This window comes from Antennarius striatus, chromosome 8, assembly GCF_040054535.1.
Source record: "Antennarius striatus isolate MH-2024 chromosome 8, ASM4005453v1, whole genome shotgun sequence".
Classification (NCBI taxonomy): Eukaryota; Metazoa; Chordata; class Actinopteri; order Lophiiformes; family Antennariidae; genus Antennarius; species Antennarius striatus.
In genome coordinates, this window is record NC_090783.1 from 12,637,127 (window position 1) to 12,651,861 (window position 14,735).

General features: G+C 42.8%; 1 protein-coding gene across 5 annotated transcripts in view; it reads right to left on the reverse strand.

The window, feature by feature from the left end:
• Positions 1-8,437: 8,437 nt before the first annotated feature.
• The window catches only part of b3gntl1 (UDP-GlcNAc:betaGal beta-1,3-N-acetylglucosaminyltransferase-like 1), a 66,786-nt gene continuing 60,488 nt past the window's right edge, over positions 8,438-14,735 (reverse strand). For 2 of the 5 annotated variants that reach the window (XM_068322023.1, XM_068322024.1), the window contains one exon: positions 8,438-11,419. In XM_068322023.1, coding sequence (XP_068178124.1) covers positions 11,339-11,419 — 81 coding nt within the window. In that variant the 3' untranslated portion in view covers positions 8,438-11,338. The remainder of the gene's footprint in view (positions 11,420-14,735) is intronic. The other 3 variants (XM_068322021.1, XM_068322022.1, XM_068322020.1) reach the window with 2 other exon arrangements.

Consider the following 14,735-nt stretch of genomic DNA (forward strand, 5'->3'; position numbering starts at 1 on the left):
GACCAAAGAGGAGGTTTATGGATGTAATGAGGGAAGACATGAAGGTAGTTGGTGTGAGAGAAGAGGATTCAAAGGACAGGGCTAGATGGAGGAAATTGATTCGCTGTGTCGACCCCTGAAGGGAAAAGCCGAAAGGAAAAGAAGAAGTAACTCTGTGAAATAAAAACAAACATATCCTGCTTCAAACTACGTTGGCGTCATCATTAGACCTTAACAATGAAAATTATTGACTATTATAAAAATCCAAACTGCTGTGATGGCTGCCAGCCAGCTGCAGACACTGACGTTACAATGCCAAGATGCCTTGCTTATGGCTCCCAATCACTCACAGTCAACACCTATAACCTGTACCTTCTTTGTGCAGCTCCCACTACTTTATGACATTTGACACAATTACCCGTTGCTTTATTTTTCTTACACATTTGCTTTATTTTTCTTACACATTCTTCACTTGGCACTGCCTTCTCCTCTCCATCTTCTGCTGCTCCAAATGGGCTCTTGAACCATCATTTGTCAGGCTTTTGCTTTCATGTGTCCTGAGCAAAGTTCCTTTGTGAGTTGCATTATGAGGTTCCTCTGTGACATCATCTTATTGGTGCACTTCTTATGGCAGCCAGGTTAAGAATATAACGAAACACCACCAATGGCCGTCATCATGTAGGAGCTTACACTGAATATTTCCTTCCCATTTGATCAAGCACGTCTACTCCAACCGTGGTTCTGTTGTGGTACTGTACATAATAGTTTCCAGTTTAGCCTTATGACGACTTGTGATGTTGACAGCTATGTGGATTGTGATTAGAATGGAGACTTTTTTCCTTGGTTAGCATTGATAGATTGTTAGGGTTGCACTGCCACACTTCAGCACCTCTTTAGTGTGCAGGGCCTTTTGCTCCTCTGCAGATGGAGAAAGCTCTTGTCTACTCGTATTTACTGGACCAACCAGGCTGGTTTTCTGGGCCTTTCGTGCCTTGGAAAGTTCAAGGGAAATAAAGAAGTTATTAATGGTGATATTTCCCCCCCTCAACACAAGTTACCTGTGTTGACTGAGTATTTGTGAGGCATAAGCAACAACTTGGCGTTGTAACAGCAGGTGTCTCCAGCTGGCTGGCAGCCATCACAGCATTATTGAATATTCATAATAGTTAATAATTTTTATTGTTAAGGGCTCATGATGACACCTATCTGTTTTGAAGTGGGACAGAATTGTTTTAATTTCACTGAGATGCTTTTGTTTTTATTTCACAGTTTGAGTTTGGATGTGTAATTGCAGAGAAGTTATATTGTGTCAAATAAATAAAACATTCAATCATTAAAGTTTTAATTTAGTTTCCTTATTTGTTTTTATTTATCCCACCAATTCATTCTTAGATATTTTCAATGATAATCCAAATTTTATACAAATATTGTCCAAGCAGTCAAAATCACTATTTATGGGAGTTTTAGTAGTTGCAGAATTCTGGGAGGCTGAGTGTTAAGGTATAATGCGTGTGTTTATGTGTTTGCCTGCTTGTCTGTGCATGTGTGTGTGACTGTGTGAGAGGGAGAGAGAGAGAAAGAGAGAGAGATAGAGAAAGCACATGTGTGTGTGTGTGTGTGTGTGTGTGTGTGTCTGTCTGTCTGTCTGTCTGTCTGTCTGTCTGTCTGTCTGTCTGTGCGTGCACGCGCTACGTAACAGTTAAAATGTCTATAGAGTATAGAAATTATTAATTTGAACTGAAGTGAGAAAATGTCAAACTAAGAGCAAGCAGGTAAAAAAAGAAAAAAACAACTGGAGTGGAGGCGGTGACCGATGCGACACAAGCAGTTTTCAGCTCTATCTGGTCAAATACGTGCAACAAAATAAAACAAGAAACAAGTTAACCAAGTCACCCTAAATAGACCGAAATAGAGGCAAGCTGAAGAAAACCTAAGGAAATCAACATGAGCTACAGTGAAGCCACGCACCAAGAGATCAGTCAATCTGTCTCTGTAGGGAGGGGCCAGCGCTGTGTGTGACTGGCCAATCACTGAGGGTGACAACAGTCATTTCTGACGATTTTACGAGCATGAGTTTTGACGAGATTTACTCGTATCGTAGTCGTCAAAGATGCGTTATCCGTACCGGATACTTGTCTGAAACGAATACTCGGTTCAACCCTACTAGAGAGGTGGAGGTTTTTCCTGGAAATGAGAAGAATGAAGGTTAGCCGCAGTAAGACAGAGTACATGTGTGTGAATGAGAGGGACCTACGTGGAAGAGTGAGGTTACAGGGAGAAGAGATAGAGAAGGTGGAGGATTTTAAGTACTCAGGGTCAACAGTCCAGAGCAATGGAGAGTGTGGAAAAGAGGTGCAGAAGCGTGTACAGTTAGGATGGAATGGGTGGAGAAAAATGTCAGGTGTGATGTGTGAGGGGAGAGTTTCAGCTGAAATGAAAGGTGTACAAAACTGTGGTGAGACCAGCAATTTTGTTTACTCTAGAGACAGTGTCACTGAGGAAAAGACAGGAGACAGAGCTGGAGGTAGCAGAGATGAAGATGCTGAGGTTCTCTTTGGAAGTGACCAGGGAGGATATGATCAGGAATGAGTACATCACATGTTAGAGGTTTTGGAGATAAAGTCAGATGGGCCAGACTGAGATGGTTTGTACATGTCCAGAGGAGAGATAGTTAATACATTGGTAGAAAGATGCTGAGTTTTGAACTGCCAGGCAGGAGGCCCAGAGGAAGACCAAAGAGGTTTATGGATTTAGTGAAAGAGGACATGAAGGTAGTTGGTGTGAGAGAAGCAGATGCAGAAGACAGGATTAGATGGAGGCGATTGATTCGACATGGTGACCCCTGAAGGGAAAAGCCGAAAGGGAAAGAAGACTGCAGGGGGTGCAATAAAGTAGAAGGGAATAAACAATGAACCGATGAACTAAATATTTTTTCAATCAGGTCAGGCTCTCGTCCACTCCCAGCTCCTCCTCTGAGACCTCTCCCAGTCATCCAAAACCCCACTCTCATGTCTCCTCTCCATTTGCCTCTCTCTCTCTCTTCCACCCAGACCCACCCCGACTCCAATTGGACCTCCTGCTTTGCATTCCCCACCCAGACCCCTTGCTACATTGTCCTTCTCCCCATACATCAACACTGACCAGGTGACATCTGCACTTGGACCAGGTGTCCTTGATATTCAGAGCTGGTTCTGTGGTTGGACTGAGCCTGGACTTTGGGGAGACGTCATTAGAGAGGTGGACTATGTTCATACACAGAACAATGCTTCTCCCAGCAGAAGAGCGACTTCAGTGGCAGTCTACTGTCACAGAGCTCCTTCACAGAGAAAGCCTTTTGTAAACTGTGCCATCAGGGGGTACAATACATCACTTGGGAGTGGAGGGAGGCAACATGCAGGGTGGTGCCAATGAGGTGACAAGATGTAATTGAAGTGGTGGTGATGATAATGAAGAAGTGGTGTGACCTGTTTCTTTGTGCATATTTCATGGCCATGGAAGTTTGCCATAGAAGTAAGTGGCAGCACTCCATAGAGGTTGAAGTGGCCCAGTACACCTGTGACGACTTGCGTCATATGTGGGTTGGGATTGTCCTTTTGCTCCCTGTTTTTCTGTCTGCTCGTTATGTATGGAGATTAGCCTGTGTCATTGCTTTACGGTGATTGGAGGAAGCAAACCTGTTCCCTCTCCTGATTGGCTGCGCCAAGATATCACCAGGGCAACAGGCAATGGATCTTCATTCTCTCCAGCTTCCACATGCTACTTTGTGTGAACAGTTTAATCCTGGTTGAGAAGTAGGGCTGGACTGCCGGTTTAATTTAGTTAGGATGGTTAGATGTTATCTGTTTTTCGGTTAGGCTAAGTATTATTCTTTTGCAGATAGGATTGTTTTGTTTGGTGTTTTGTCATTGGTCCAGCCTGAAGTGAGCTTAATACATTATTTGATATTTTGCTATTGTAAATAAAAACCTAATTTTCATTATATATTTCAACTATTTGTCTGTGGCTCCTTGGGACTTGGGGAAGATGGGGCCTGTTCATGTTATGGCTCAGGCCTTCCTAGACTTGGTGTAACAACACCTCACTAATAGGCTGTGTGAATGTAATTTCAACACAGGGATCAACAAAGCACTTTCTTATCTTACCATATCTAATTTGTTGCATATTCATTCTCTGTATCTCTATAACTTACTGACAATTACACCGCGATAATGGAAATCTCCCCACTTTGGAACAACGAAAGGGAGATCTTAAATATAGTGGCCGAGGTTGGAGCTGATTTAGTTGTCAAAATTTAATGAAGAGACCCTGACACATTTTTTACATTGTTTGAACTGAAAACAGGCATTAGTGGGTGGTTGGATGTTTGAATGGCAAACAGGCATTAGCGGGTGGTTGGATGCACATCTGGCACGGTGGTGCAGAGGGTAACGCTGTCAACGCACAACAAAGTGATTCCGGGTTGCATGTTGCATGTTCTCCCCTTGTCTTCCTTCCTCCCACATCCAAAAACATGCGTTTCCCGTTAATTGGCCAGTCCCAAATTGACTATAGGTGTGAATGTGTGCATGTTTGTCTCTGTATGGCTCTGCTTTGGACTGATGTCACGCCTGTTGTTTTCCCTGCCTCACGACCTCAGTCAGCTGGGATAGGCTCCTGCTCCCTGCAACAGGAAAATGGATGGATGGATATTACTCATTACTTTTAGACAAATGTTTGTACTAATTTTCATGTAATTTAAAAGGTCCCATACTACGCTTTTTTAAATTCATGTTATTCAGCTGCCAGATGTCCAACTACACTGTATTTGAAATGTCTTCCCCTAAACTGATCCGTGGTCCTCAATATCTTTGATTCAATATTGATAAAATTAATTCTGCCCCGAAACGTTCCGTGTTCATGTGTGTGCCTCTGAGCTCTCGCTTTCAACACCTCCCTCCCCCCTCGGATTTGCGTGTGCATTGTTTACATGTGCCCTAGCGTCAGATCGATTACCATAGTCTGAACTTTTCTTTCAGTAACTTCGTTACTATGTCTTTTGCTTATTTTTCTTGTTTTTCTCTCTTGTTAATAATTGCTGATTTCAATCAAGTTCAAGTTTTATTTATATAGCGCTTAATCATGACATCAGACATTTCAAAGCGCTTTAACAGACAGAGAAACCCAACTGAACCCTCCAGAGCAAGCATAAGCGACAGTGGCGGGGAAAAACTCCCTCCATGAGGAAGAAACTCCGGGCAGGACCCAGACTCTTTTGGGCGGCCATCCGCCTTGACCGGTTTGGTGGAAAAGAAATCAAAGGAAGACAAGAACAGCATTAGAGAGAGAGAGACAGAGAGAGAGTGACAGATAGGCCAGATAGAGACAGTATCAATATGGTTAAGGTTGCTAAAGTCAAGGCACAATTACAGCTGTGTGGATGACTGTATGGCGGCACGGAGGAAGAAAGGAAGCAGGACCCTAGCCGATGGATAGTTGAGGGGTCGTACTGGTGGGCTTGGAGGATAAGGTGCACAGCACATGGAGAGATGGGGGTGATACTGGTGGGCTCGGAGGTGCAGGTCCACAGAGGAAGGTCCACGGCGGCTGGGCGGATGAGGGGTGGAAAAGTAAGATGACACCAAGGAAGACAGGCAGCAGGACCCCAGTCGATGGATAGGTGGGGGGTGATAATGGTGGATGGGAGGTGCAGGTCCACAGCAGATGGTCCACAGCGGATGGGCGGATGAGGGGTGGAACAGTATGGTAGCGCGGAGGAAAAAGGAAGCCGGACCCCAGCCGATAATTAGGTTAGGGGTGGTACTGGTGGGATGGGAAGAGCAGGTCCATAGCGGATGGGTGGATGAGGGGTGAACCTGAGAAAAACCTGGGAGAACATAGAGCACAGAGACTCCAGGGAAGAAGTTTAGTTAGTACGGTGTGATTGGAGACTTGGAGAGTGAGGTCAGAGAGGAGGAGGAGTAACAGAGATGGTTGGAGAAAAGAGAGAGGAGAGAGGAACTCAGTGAGTCTGGATGTTGAGTCTCCAGCAGTGTAGGTCTATATGAATATAAACGTAGTAACCTAAGTTGCCATTAATTGTAAAATTTATGAAAAATAAAAGTTTTAAGTCTAGTCTTAAATAGTGAGAGGGTGTCTGCCCCCCGAACTGAGGTAGGGAGGTGGTTCCACAATAGAGGGGCTTGATAGCAAAAGGCTCTAGCCCCCGTCCTACTTTTATAAATTCTAGGAACCACCAGTAGGCTAGTATGCTGAGAGCGTAATGCTCTAGATGGATAATGAGGAACTAAAAGTTCCTTCAGGTAGGTCGGTGCCTGGCCATGAAGGGCTTTGTAAGTGAGGAGGAGTATTTTAAAATCTATCCTAGCTTTCAAAGGAAGCCAGTGCAGAGAAGCCAGCGCAGGAGAAATATGGTCCCTGGCACTGGTCCTGGTCAGAACACGGGCGGCAGCATTCTGAATTAGTTGAAGACTCTTCAGCGACTTTTTGGGGCAGCCTGAAAAAAGTGCGTTACAGTAATCTAGTCTGGAAGTGATGAAAGCGTGGATTAATTTCTCTACATCACTCCGTTTTAAAATATGCCTGATTTTAGCAATGTTTCGGAGATGGAAAAAGGCCGTTCTAGAAACCTGCTTAATGTGTGTGTTAAACGAGAGATCCTGATCAAAGATGATTTCTTTGCGCCAAGCTTGGAGGTGCTTTCTCATTCAGCCACATGTGACTCAGTGGCTCCATTATGTAAACACTACATGGCCTGATCATATTGAGACCACCCTTAAACATTGCAAATAATTTAAAAGTGTTTGCAAATGGGACAAAAATCAGCGGAGACGACAAAAGATGTTTGACAGGACGTAATTACAGCCGCTTCCCGACCACTGTCAAGGACAATGAGTGATCACTTGCTAACAACACCAGTGAGCGAAGCTAACGCGGTGTAATGAAGTGTTACCGGTAAGAGGTAAGATAAAGCATATGGTATTTGTGAGGTATATTGAACTGTTTGGCTGTTGGGCGCCGTCCATACTTTATCTCCGTCCACAATCCTACGTCACAGTTAGAAGGAAGAGGACGAATGTATCAATATAGCACTTTATTCATGCTCATAAGAAACTGTAAATTAAATAAAAACGTGCTCTCTTTCGGTCGCTCTTTCTCTCTCTCTCTCTCTGTAAATAAATAAAGGCTGAGGTTGTTTGTTAATGAGTGGTGTAGTCGCTTTGGACACACGCAGCTGTGTTTGGTATGATGTAAGGATATACCTTACGTGGACACACACACATGCGACTGAAGTGTATGCCACATGCCAAATGCTAGCTCACTTCAACAGCTTGTGAGGAACACTGAGCCAAGTCATTACCACACACTGCTGCTTCAGCCTAAATATGAACTTCACCTTGGGGATGACGATGCCAATATCAGGGTAGACAATCAAATGTGACTCAGGATAGGTAATTACACCTGCCTGTGAGTTCACATATGGCGCTTTACAAATCCGATCCTTTTGATTCTGTCCAGCCATGAATTCCAAAGGATTCTAAATATTTATTGATGCAGGGGGAGTTTGTTTTCCAGATTCTAGGATTTGGTATGGTTAGGGAGAATGACTATGTATATGTACATAGTCGTGTTGTTGTGCTTTTCTTTATAGGACCCTTTAAATGAAAATCATGTTGCCTCCCCAACTGGATAGACAAAGAGTTTGCAAGTTCACAGTTTTTCCTGTGGTAGGACTAAAAATGTAATGATGATGTTATCTTCATGGTAGGGGGATTCATTCTTCCTTTTTTTATACTTGTCTTTCAGCACTACAGTTTTTTTTTTTTTAAATTTAGTATACTTTATTAATGCCTGAAGGGAAATTAAGAGCACACTCTACTTTGAACAAACACATGTATACTGATATATGCACATTAGTATGTAGTACAGGCCCCTGTAACGCACACAAACACACACAAGAGGGCCTGTAGGCACGCAGGGGGAGGTAGAGTGGCGGGCAGCTCCTACATGGTGCACTCTAAATGAGCAACTTTGTAAAGTGGGACGGCGCCTTGCTCATGGGCGCCTTGCTCATGGGCGCCTTGGCATTGCTCCGGAGGTGAGCTGACACCTCCCACTGTTAGCTCACACCCCAGATGGCTGGGCGGGAGCGGGAATCAAACTGCCGATCTTTGGAACATTGGACGACCTGCTCCACCACTCCGCCGCTTTACCACTGAGCCAGTGGCGCCCCTTTAATCAACATTTATCAACATTTTTACAGAAGTTTTAAAGCAGATGGCTTGAGTATCAGTGACACTCTTGTACTATGTCAGATGTCCAGTTTTGGGTGGCACGGTAGCGCAGTGGGTAGCACGGTGTTTGCATGTTCTCCCCGTGTCTGCATGGGTCCTCTCCGGGTTCTCCAGCTTCCTCCCACCTCCAAAATCATGCGCTTCAACTTAATTGGCCGGTCCCAAACTGACCATAGGATTGAGTTTGTGTGTGTGTTTATGTATCTTTGTGTGTAACTTTGCAGTGCACTAACGTCACACACGAAGTTTCCCTGTCTCACGCCCTGAGACAAGCTGAGATAGGCTCCAGCTCCCCGTGGCCTGCGCAAGCAAATGAAGCAGGTTGAAAAAAATGAATGAATGTCCAGTTTTACTGCATTGAGTCAACACAACAAATTATTCATATGATCATCTGTTTCACAACTCAGTTATGCAACTTGAAGACATTTAGTAAATACAATTTAAACAATAGTCAAATATTTTACAGTGTACTCTAACCCATATTTACTATTTACGATTATATAATTAAAACTGAATTTGGTTTAAACAGGTGCTTTTAAATCAGAGATAAATTCTTGCTGATTTCACAAGTATAAATCAAAATATCACCTCATACTCATAGTCACATAGCGTTAAATCTTTACTTAGCAATACTTTATAAATATTCTGCTTGACAATGAAAACAACTAGGAAATAACATATTGCACGAAATGGGTTTGAAACTACAACACAGAACAGTCAGTAAACCCACACATTTTTTTGTATAAAATTTTCTTCACACACTTGGCATACATGGCATTCGTCAGTTAGCTTACATGTCTGTCTATCCATTCACATTTTTCCCCCACTACAATTGTCACTACAATTTGTAATTCTCTAGCTTGTATGTACACTTCTAACCTTTGAGATCTGTGTTCAACTCTTAATCTGTAACATGCATTACTTATTAAATGTATAATTACAGATCTGAGATTAGAGACACGTGTTGCACTGACATCATCTTCAAGGTAAAAGGAATTATTGTTATGCCTCTCTACCTGTAAATTATATTCTCCAACTAGTATGATGCATCACATAGTGGCCTGAATGTGCCATAGCAGTGTAGTCATGTGAGAGCATATTTACTCTTTCAAACTGTTTCTTCTTTTCACTACTGTTTTCTAACTGTCAATATCTCTACTCGACTTCCGTTTTCAGTGTGAAAACAGCGGTTTTACTGCATACATGTTCTTGAAGTCACAAACTCCTACCAGAAACCTGTCTTAAGTTGAATTCTTGAAAAACTGATGAGTTTCCACTCATTTTCACATTATCCATCCATCCATTTGTGGATCACAGGTCTACTAGAGCCTTTCCCACCCGGCAAAAGGTGGAAGACACCCTGGATAAGACGCCGGCTGACAACAATAGACTTGTGAACAATTTGGGGGATAAGGAGTGGAAAAGGAGCTTAAACATGGCATATTAAAATAACATATTAAACGTATTAAAACAGTGGTGAAGTCGAGCTTTTTCCAGTTGAGGCAGTTGGTAAAAATTAAACCAATTTTAGGGAAAAAACATTTTGAGACCGTAATGAATGCCTTTGTGACCACTCGGCCGGATCACTGTAACCGACTTTATGTGGGGGTTAGTGGGTCCTCCATTGCCCGCCATCAACTATTCCAGAATGCTGCTGCACATCTTTTAACAGGAACAAAATATTACGAGCATATTTCACCGATTTTAGCTTAACTGAACTGGCTGCCCATACATTTTAGGATTCATTTTAAAATCCTATTATTTGCTTTTGAAGCCATAAATGGCCTTGCCCCACCCTACCTCTCTTGAGCTACTTCACTCGTACACGCCCAGCCGCTCTCTCAGGTCAGCTGACCAGCTGCTCCACACAGCCTGAAGTCAGGCTGAAGCTCAGAGGGGAACGCCCATTTTCGGTTTCAGCTCCTAAACTATGGAATGGGCTCCCGGTGCACATCTGGCAGGCTTCTTTACTGTCGTATTTTTATTCTCTTCTTAAAACCCACCTTTTTGATGACGTTTGACACCATTTACAGCATTTTGTATACTATTTCACATTATTTTAACTGTTTTTATCTGATTTTATTTTCGCTTTTAAGTCATTTGATTGGTTTTTTACTTGATATTTTATTTAACTATTATGTGTATGGTTTTATGGTGCGTTTGTTGTGTTTTTATCTATTGACTGTGCAGCACTTTAGAAACCTTGTGTTTACTTAAATTGTGCTATATAAATAAAGTGGACTGGATTGGATTGGATAATATTGTAAAAAAAATGTTTTATTAATGTTTAATTAACTTTCCAGTGACTGGCAGCTGCAATGCATAGCTCAGTCTACTTAAAACAGTTAAATCCCTCGAAGTAGAATTTGAAGTCATATTTAACTTGTAGGTTTCTTTTCAAGCTGAAGTGCCTGGTTTCTCTCTAATACAGACATTGTATCTATTTAATTGCACCCTCAGGCATTAATAAAGTACTTTGATTGTCTTGTCAATGTAAAAAAAATATATTACAAATTTACAACTCTTCGATCCACCAACTTGACAACACATCAGCGATCCACAAAACACTTAAAGAACACTTTGATTTTCTGCCTCTCCTGAAATAATTTTCACTCGGGGTATAGCAATTGCTCTTTGTGTAATTTGTTTAACTGAGCAACAAGTATGATACTATGTACTAGAGATGAAGAATAGCTGAAAGAAATTTATTCCCAGAAGTATATCAATAGTTCGCTCTTTGTTTTTGTTAAAAACAATGTTATATTGAGGCTGTTCAGGAATTAACAACTTTGACTCCACTCCACACACTAATAATGCGTTCTTCAGAACCGAGGAAGACTCTTGGATGAGAGACAAAACGTCTTCAAGAACTTTCTTAAAGTCCAGTGGATTGACTTAAACATCTTTGGATAACCATGACCTGGATAACTGAGAACCTAAACAGACAGATGATCTATGTCTCCCCATTCCATAAATTGGTCAGTCTTCCTGTTGACACCTGCTCATCCCTCAGTCATCTGCATGTTACAGTGGCAGGGCTCCTCATGTGTTCTTCACTCCCCAAGCTCTCAGTTGAAATGGTAATAGTCTTTTCCTTCCTTTAGATTCAAAGAATTAAGGTTTTCCTCTAGAACGCCTCCAGTCATGTCCTACAAATAAAATGATATCATTAGAGGAAACAATTTCTACATGAAAATAATCAAATAAGGAATATAATGCTGTGTCTCAATAATGAAAGTCTTCCAGAGGAGGAGGAGGAGGAGGAGGGGGAGGAGGACAAGAAGAAGGAAAAGGAGAAGAAGAAAAAGAAGATTGATTTTTACAAAAACACTGATAACACTCAAACATTTTACAATTTTACATTACATGAAAAGTGCTTCAAAAATACTAAAAACCATAAATAAAAATAAGTACAATTCAAAAATCAGTGCATTACATCAGGAAAATTGCAAAAGTAAGTTGATCATCAACTAAAGTGCATAGGACATTTTTGTGGCACCAGATGTTCCTAAAGCTATTCAGATCTTTTGTCATTAAAAAAAACAAAACAAATTCCAGTTGTAAGTGACATCTGATGTATAACAAAAAACAGTAGCTGCTTCTTGAAGTGTATTGGTTTCAATCTTCATCTTTCTGGTCACATAAATTGCGAGTTTTGCTTCTCCAGCGATAAAATTTAAAAGCTGCCACTTTTTTTGATTCATTTTCTTGTACCCGGCACCATAAATACATTTTCTGATATTAAGATTTTCGCTAAACAGATTAAAAACATTTGTTAAAAGAGTGAAGAGCTCTGCAAGTCTCTTACACTCACTAAAAACATGAAAGACTGTCTCACGAAGGGGACAGAGGGGACACTAGCTTGACATAGCAGGATTAAAAACAGAGATAAAAGCATTGGAACCATGTAAAATCCTCCACTGGAGGTCGGCTGTTTTTTTCTTTAGAGGAGGTTTGTATAAAAGTCTCCACTGTGGGTCAGGTCCATTTCCCATCATTCTGTTGGTCCAGGCAGTGGGGGCTCTGTCACACAGGCCTTTCTTGTTCATTACTTTTATACAATTTTTATACAGTATTTTTTTGTTGGCTGCAGGCTGATTTCATCTCCGAGGAAAGGACCCTCCAGTTCTCCAAACAGGGGACTGATGTGGACCTCAGGGAAAGGATCTTTGTTGTCCGGCACAGTTCCTCTACTATAATCCAGAAGGAGGCCTCTCTCCCTCCCAGAGAGTCTTTGCCTCCACAGTTGTAGCACCCTCTAAGCCACCCTGGTGGACTGGATCTTCAGCAGGGAGCTCACAGCCAGGGCATCCGCCAATGCCGGCCTGGCGTTGTCCACCAGCTGCTGGAGGGTCAGAGTCCTGGTTCTGCAAAGCGCTGTCAAAAGCCCAGGTGTGGCCCCATTGCAGACATCCAGCCTGGCTCCATGTACTAGTGGTTCCTTCAGTAACCCGAACAGAGAGTCAGAGCTTTTTTCTGAACTGCTTTTAAAAAGGGCCCATGACTTAAAAACACCATGGTAAAAAGGATGCAAACCATTTAACTTTAGAAATTTAGAATCAATTAAAAACAATGCAGCCTCCTGTCCTAAGCTACTCACACATCTGACTATGCAGCTGGCCACCTCTCTCCACGTCAGATCCACTGGTCCAGTCAGAAACCGCTGGATAAACTGTAATCTGAACGTGGCTGTTCTACTAGCCAGGTGGATGAGGCCCTGTCCCCCCTCCTCTCTCGATAAAAACAACACTCCCTGAGGCACCCAATGTAGCCCATCCAAGAAAAAGTCAACAAGTTTAGTCTGGATCTGGGCTAGAAACCCTGATGGAGGGTCCATTCAGGTCAAGTGGTGCCACAGCTGTGAGGCCACCAGGTTGTTTATGACTAAAACTCGACCTCTGTATGACATTCTGGGGAGCAACCATTTCCATTTTTTAAGTTTTCCTTCTATTTTTTCAATGACGTCCTCCCAGTTCTTCCTGGTTCTTGTCTCATTTCCCAGGTGCACACCAATATATTTGAGACCATCGGTCTTCCAATACAGGTTTTGAGGAAGAACCAGAAGGTTGTCGTGCCATTCACCAACAGCAAGGGCTTCACTTTTGCTCCAGTTTACTTTTGCTGCAGTTAGAACATTAATATAAATTCGTTAAAACCACTAAAACATCAACATCCCTCTGGTTTTCTATAAGAACAACAACATCATCAGCATAGGCAGATAAAATAATGCTCTCTTTAAAACCAGGTAAAATCAAACCATCAATGCTTTTGCTGATTTTACAGAGGAGGGGTTTTAGGGAGAGTGCATAGAGCATCCCAGACAGAGCACAGCCATGCCGGATGCCCCAGTGCACCCTGAATAGAGCACACAAAGTGCCGTTAAACTTCAGAATACTCAACGTCACTGTACAACACCTGGATCTTGGCAATAAAACCGGTGCTGAACCCAAACTTCTCCACATTTTTCCAGAGGAAGCTGTGCTCAACACGGTCTAATGCCTTTTCCTGATCCAATGAAATGAGACCAGCATTTATACCCAATGAGCTGGAAACCTCCAAAACATCTCAAATTAGGTAGACATTGTCTACCATTGACCTGCCGGGCACACAGTAGGTCTGATCCCAGTGGATTACCTGCTCCATAGCTTCCCTCAGTCTGGTAGCCAAAGCATTGAACAGAACCTTGCAATCCGTCAAGAGCAGTGATACAGGGCGCCAGTTCTTGATGTCCTGCAGATTGCATTTTTTAGGCAGGAGGGCAACGACAGCCCTCCGGCAGGACAGTGGCAAAGAGCCCGAGGCCAGACTTTTCAACACTTCTAGCACATCACGTGCTAGAATGTCCCAGAAGGCTTTGTAGAATTCTACTGTCAGACCATCAATGCCCGGAGCCCTTCGTCCTTGCATGCTCTGCAGGGCAGTGTGGAACTCCTCCAACTCCACTGGTCGGTCAGGGTGTGAGTTTATCTCTGTAGAGACTTGAGGTAGCTCTGCACAGAACTCCTTCAACAGTGGTTGGAGGCTGGTTTTCTTGGTATTCACTTTTGTACAAAGATGAATAAAAACTCATAGCTTGCCTTCTGATCTGTCCAGGCTCTGTCAGCTCCTGCCCTGTGTCAGATAGCAGGGAGTGGATCACATTGGTCTGTCCATGCTTCCTCTCCAGGCCGAATAAGAAGCAAGAGGGAGCATCAATCTCAGTGATGTTTTGTACCCTGGATCGGATCAGTGCACCCTGTACTTTAGTATCCAACAGGTTGGCTAAAGCCCCTTCTTTTGGACTTGAGGATTTCAATATGCCTCTGATTTCCTGTGGAAGCGCTTGTCTCTAACTCCACGATCACAGCCTCCAGGTTTCTCATAGACCGGCAGGTGTCACGTGTGACGTCCAGAGTATACTGCTGGCACAGGAGTTTTATCTCCGTTTTGCCATTGTCCCACCACTGCCTAAGAGAAGTAAAATCA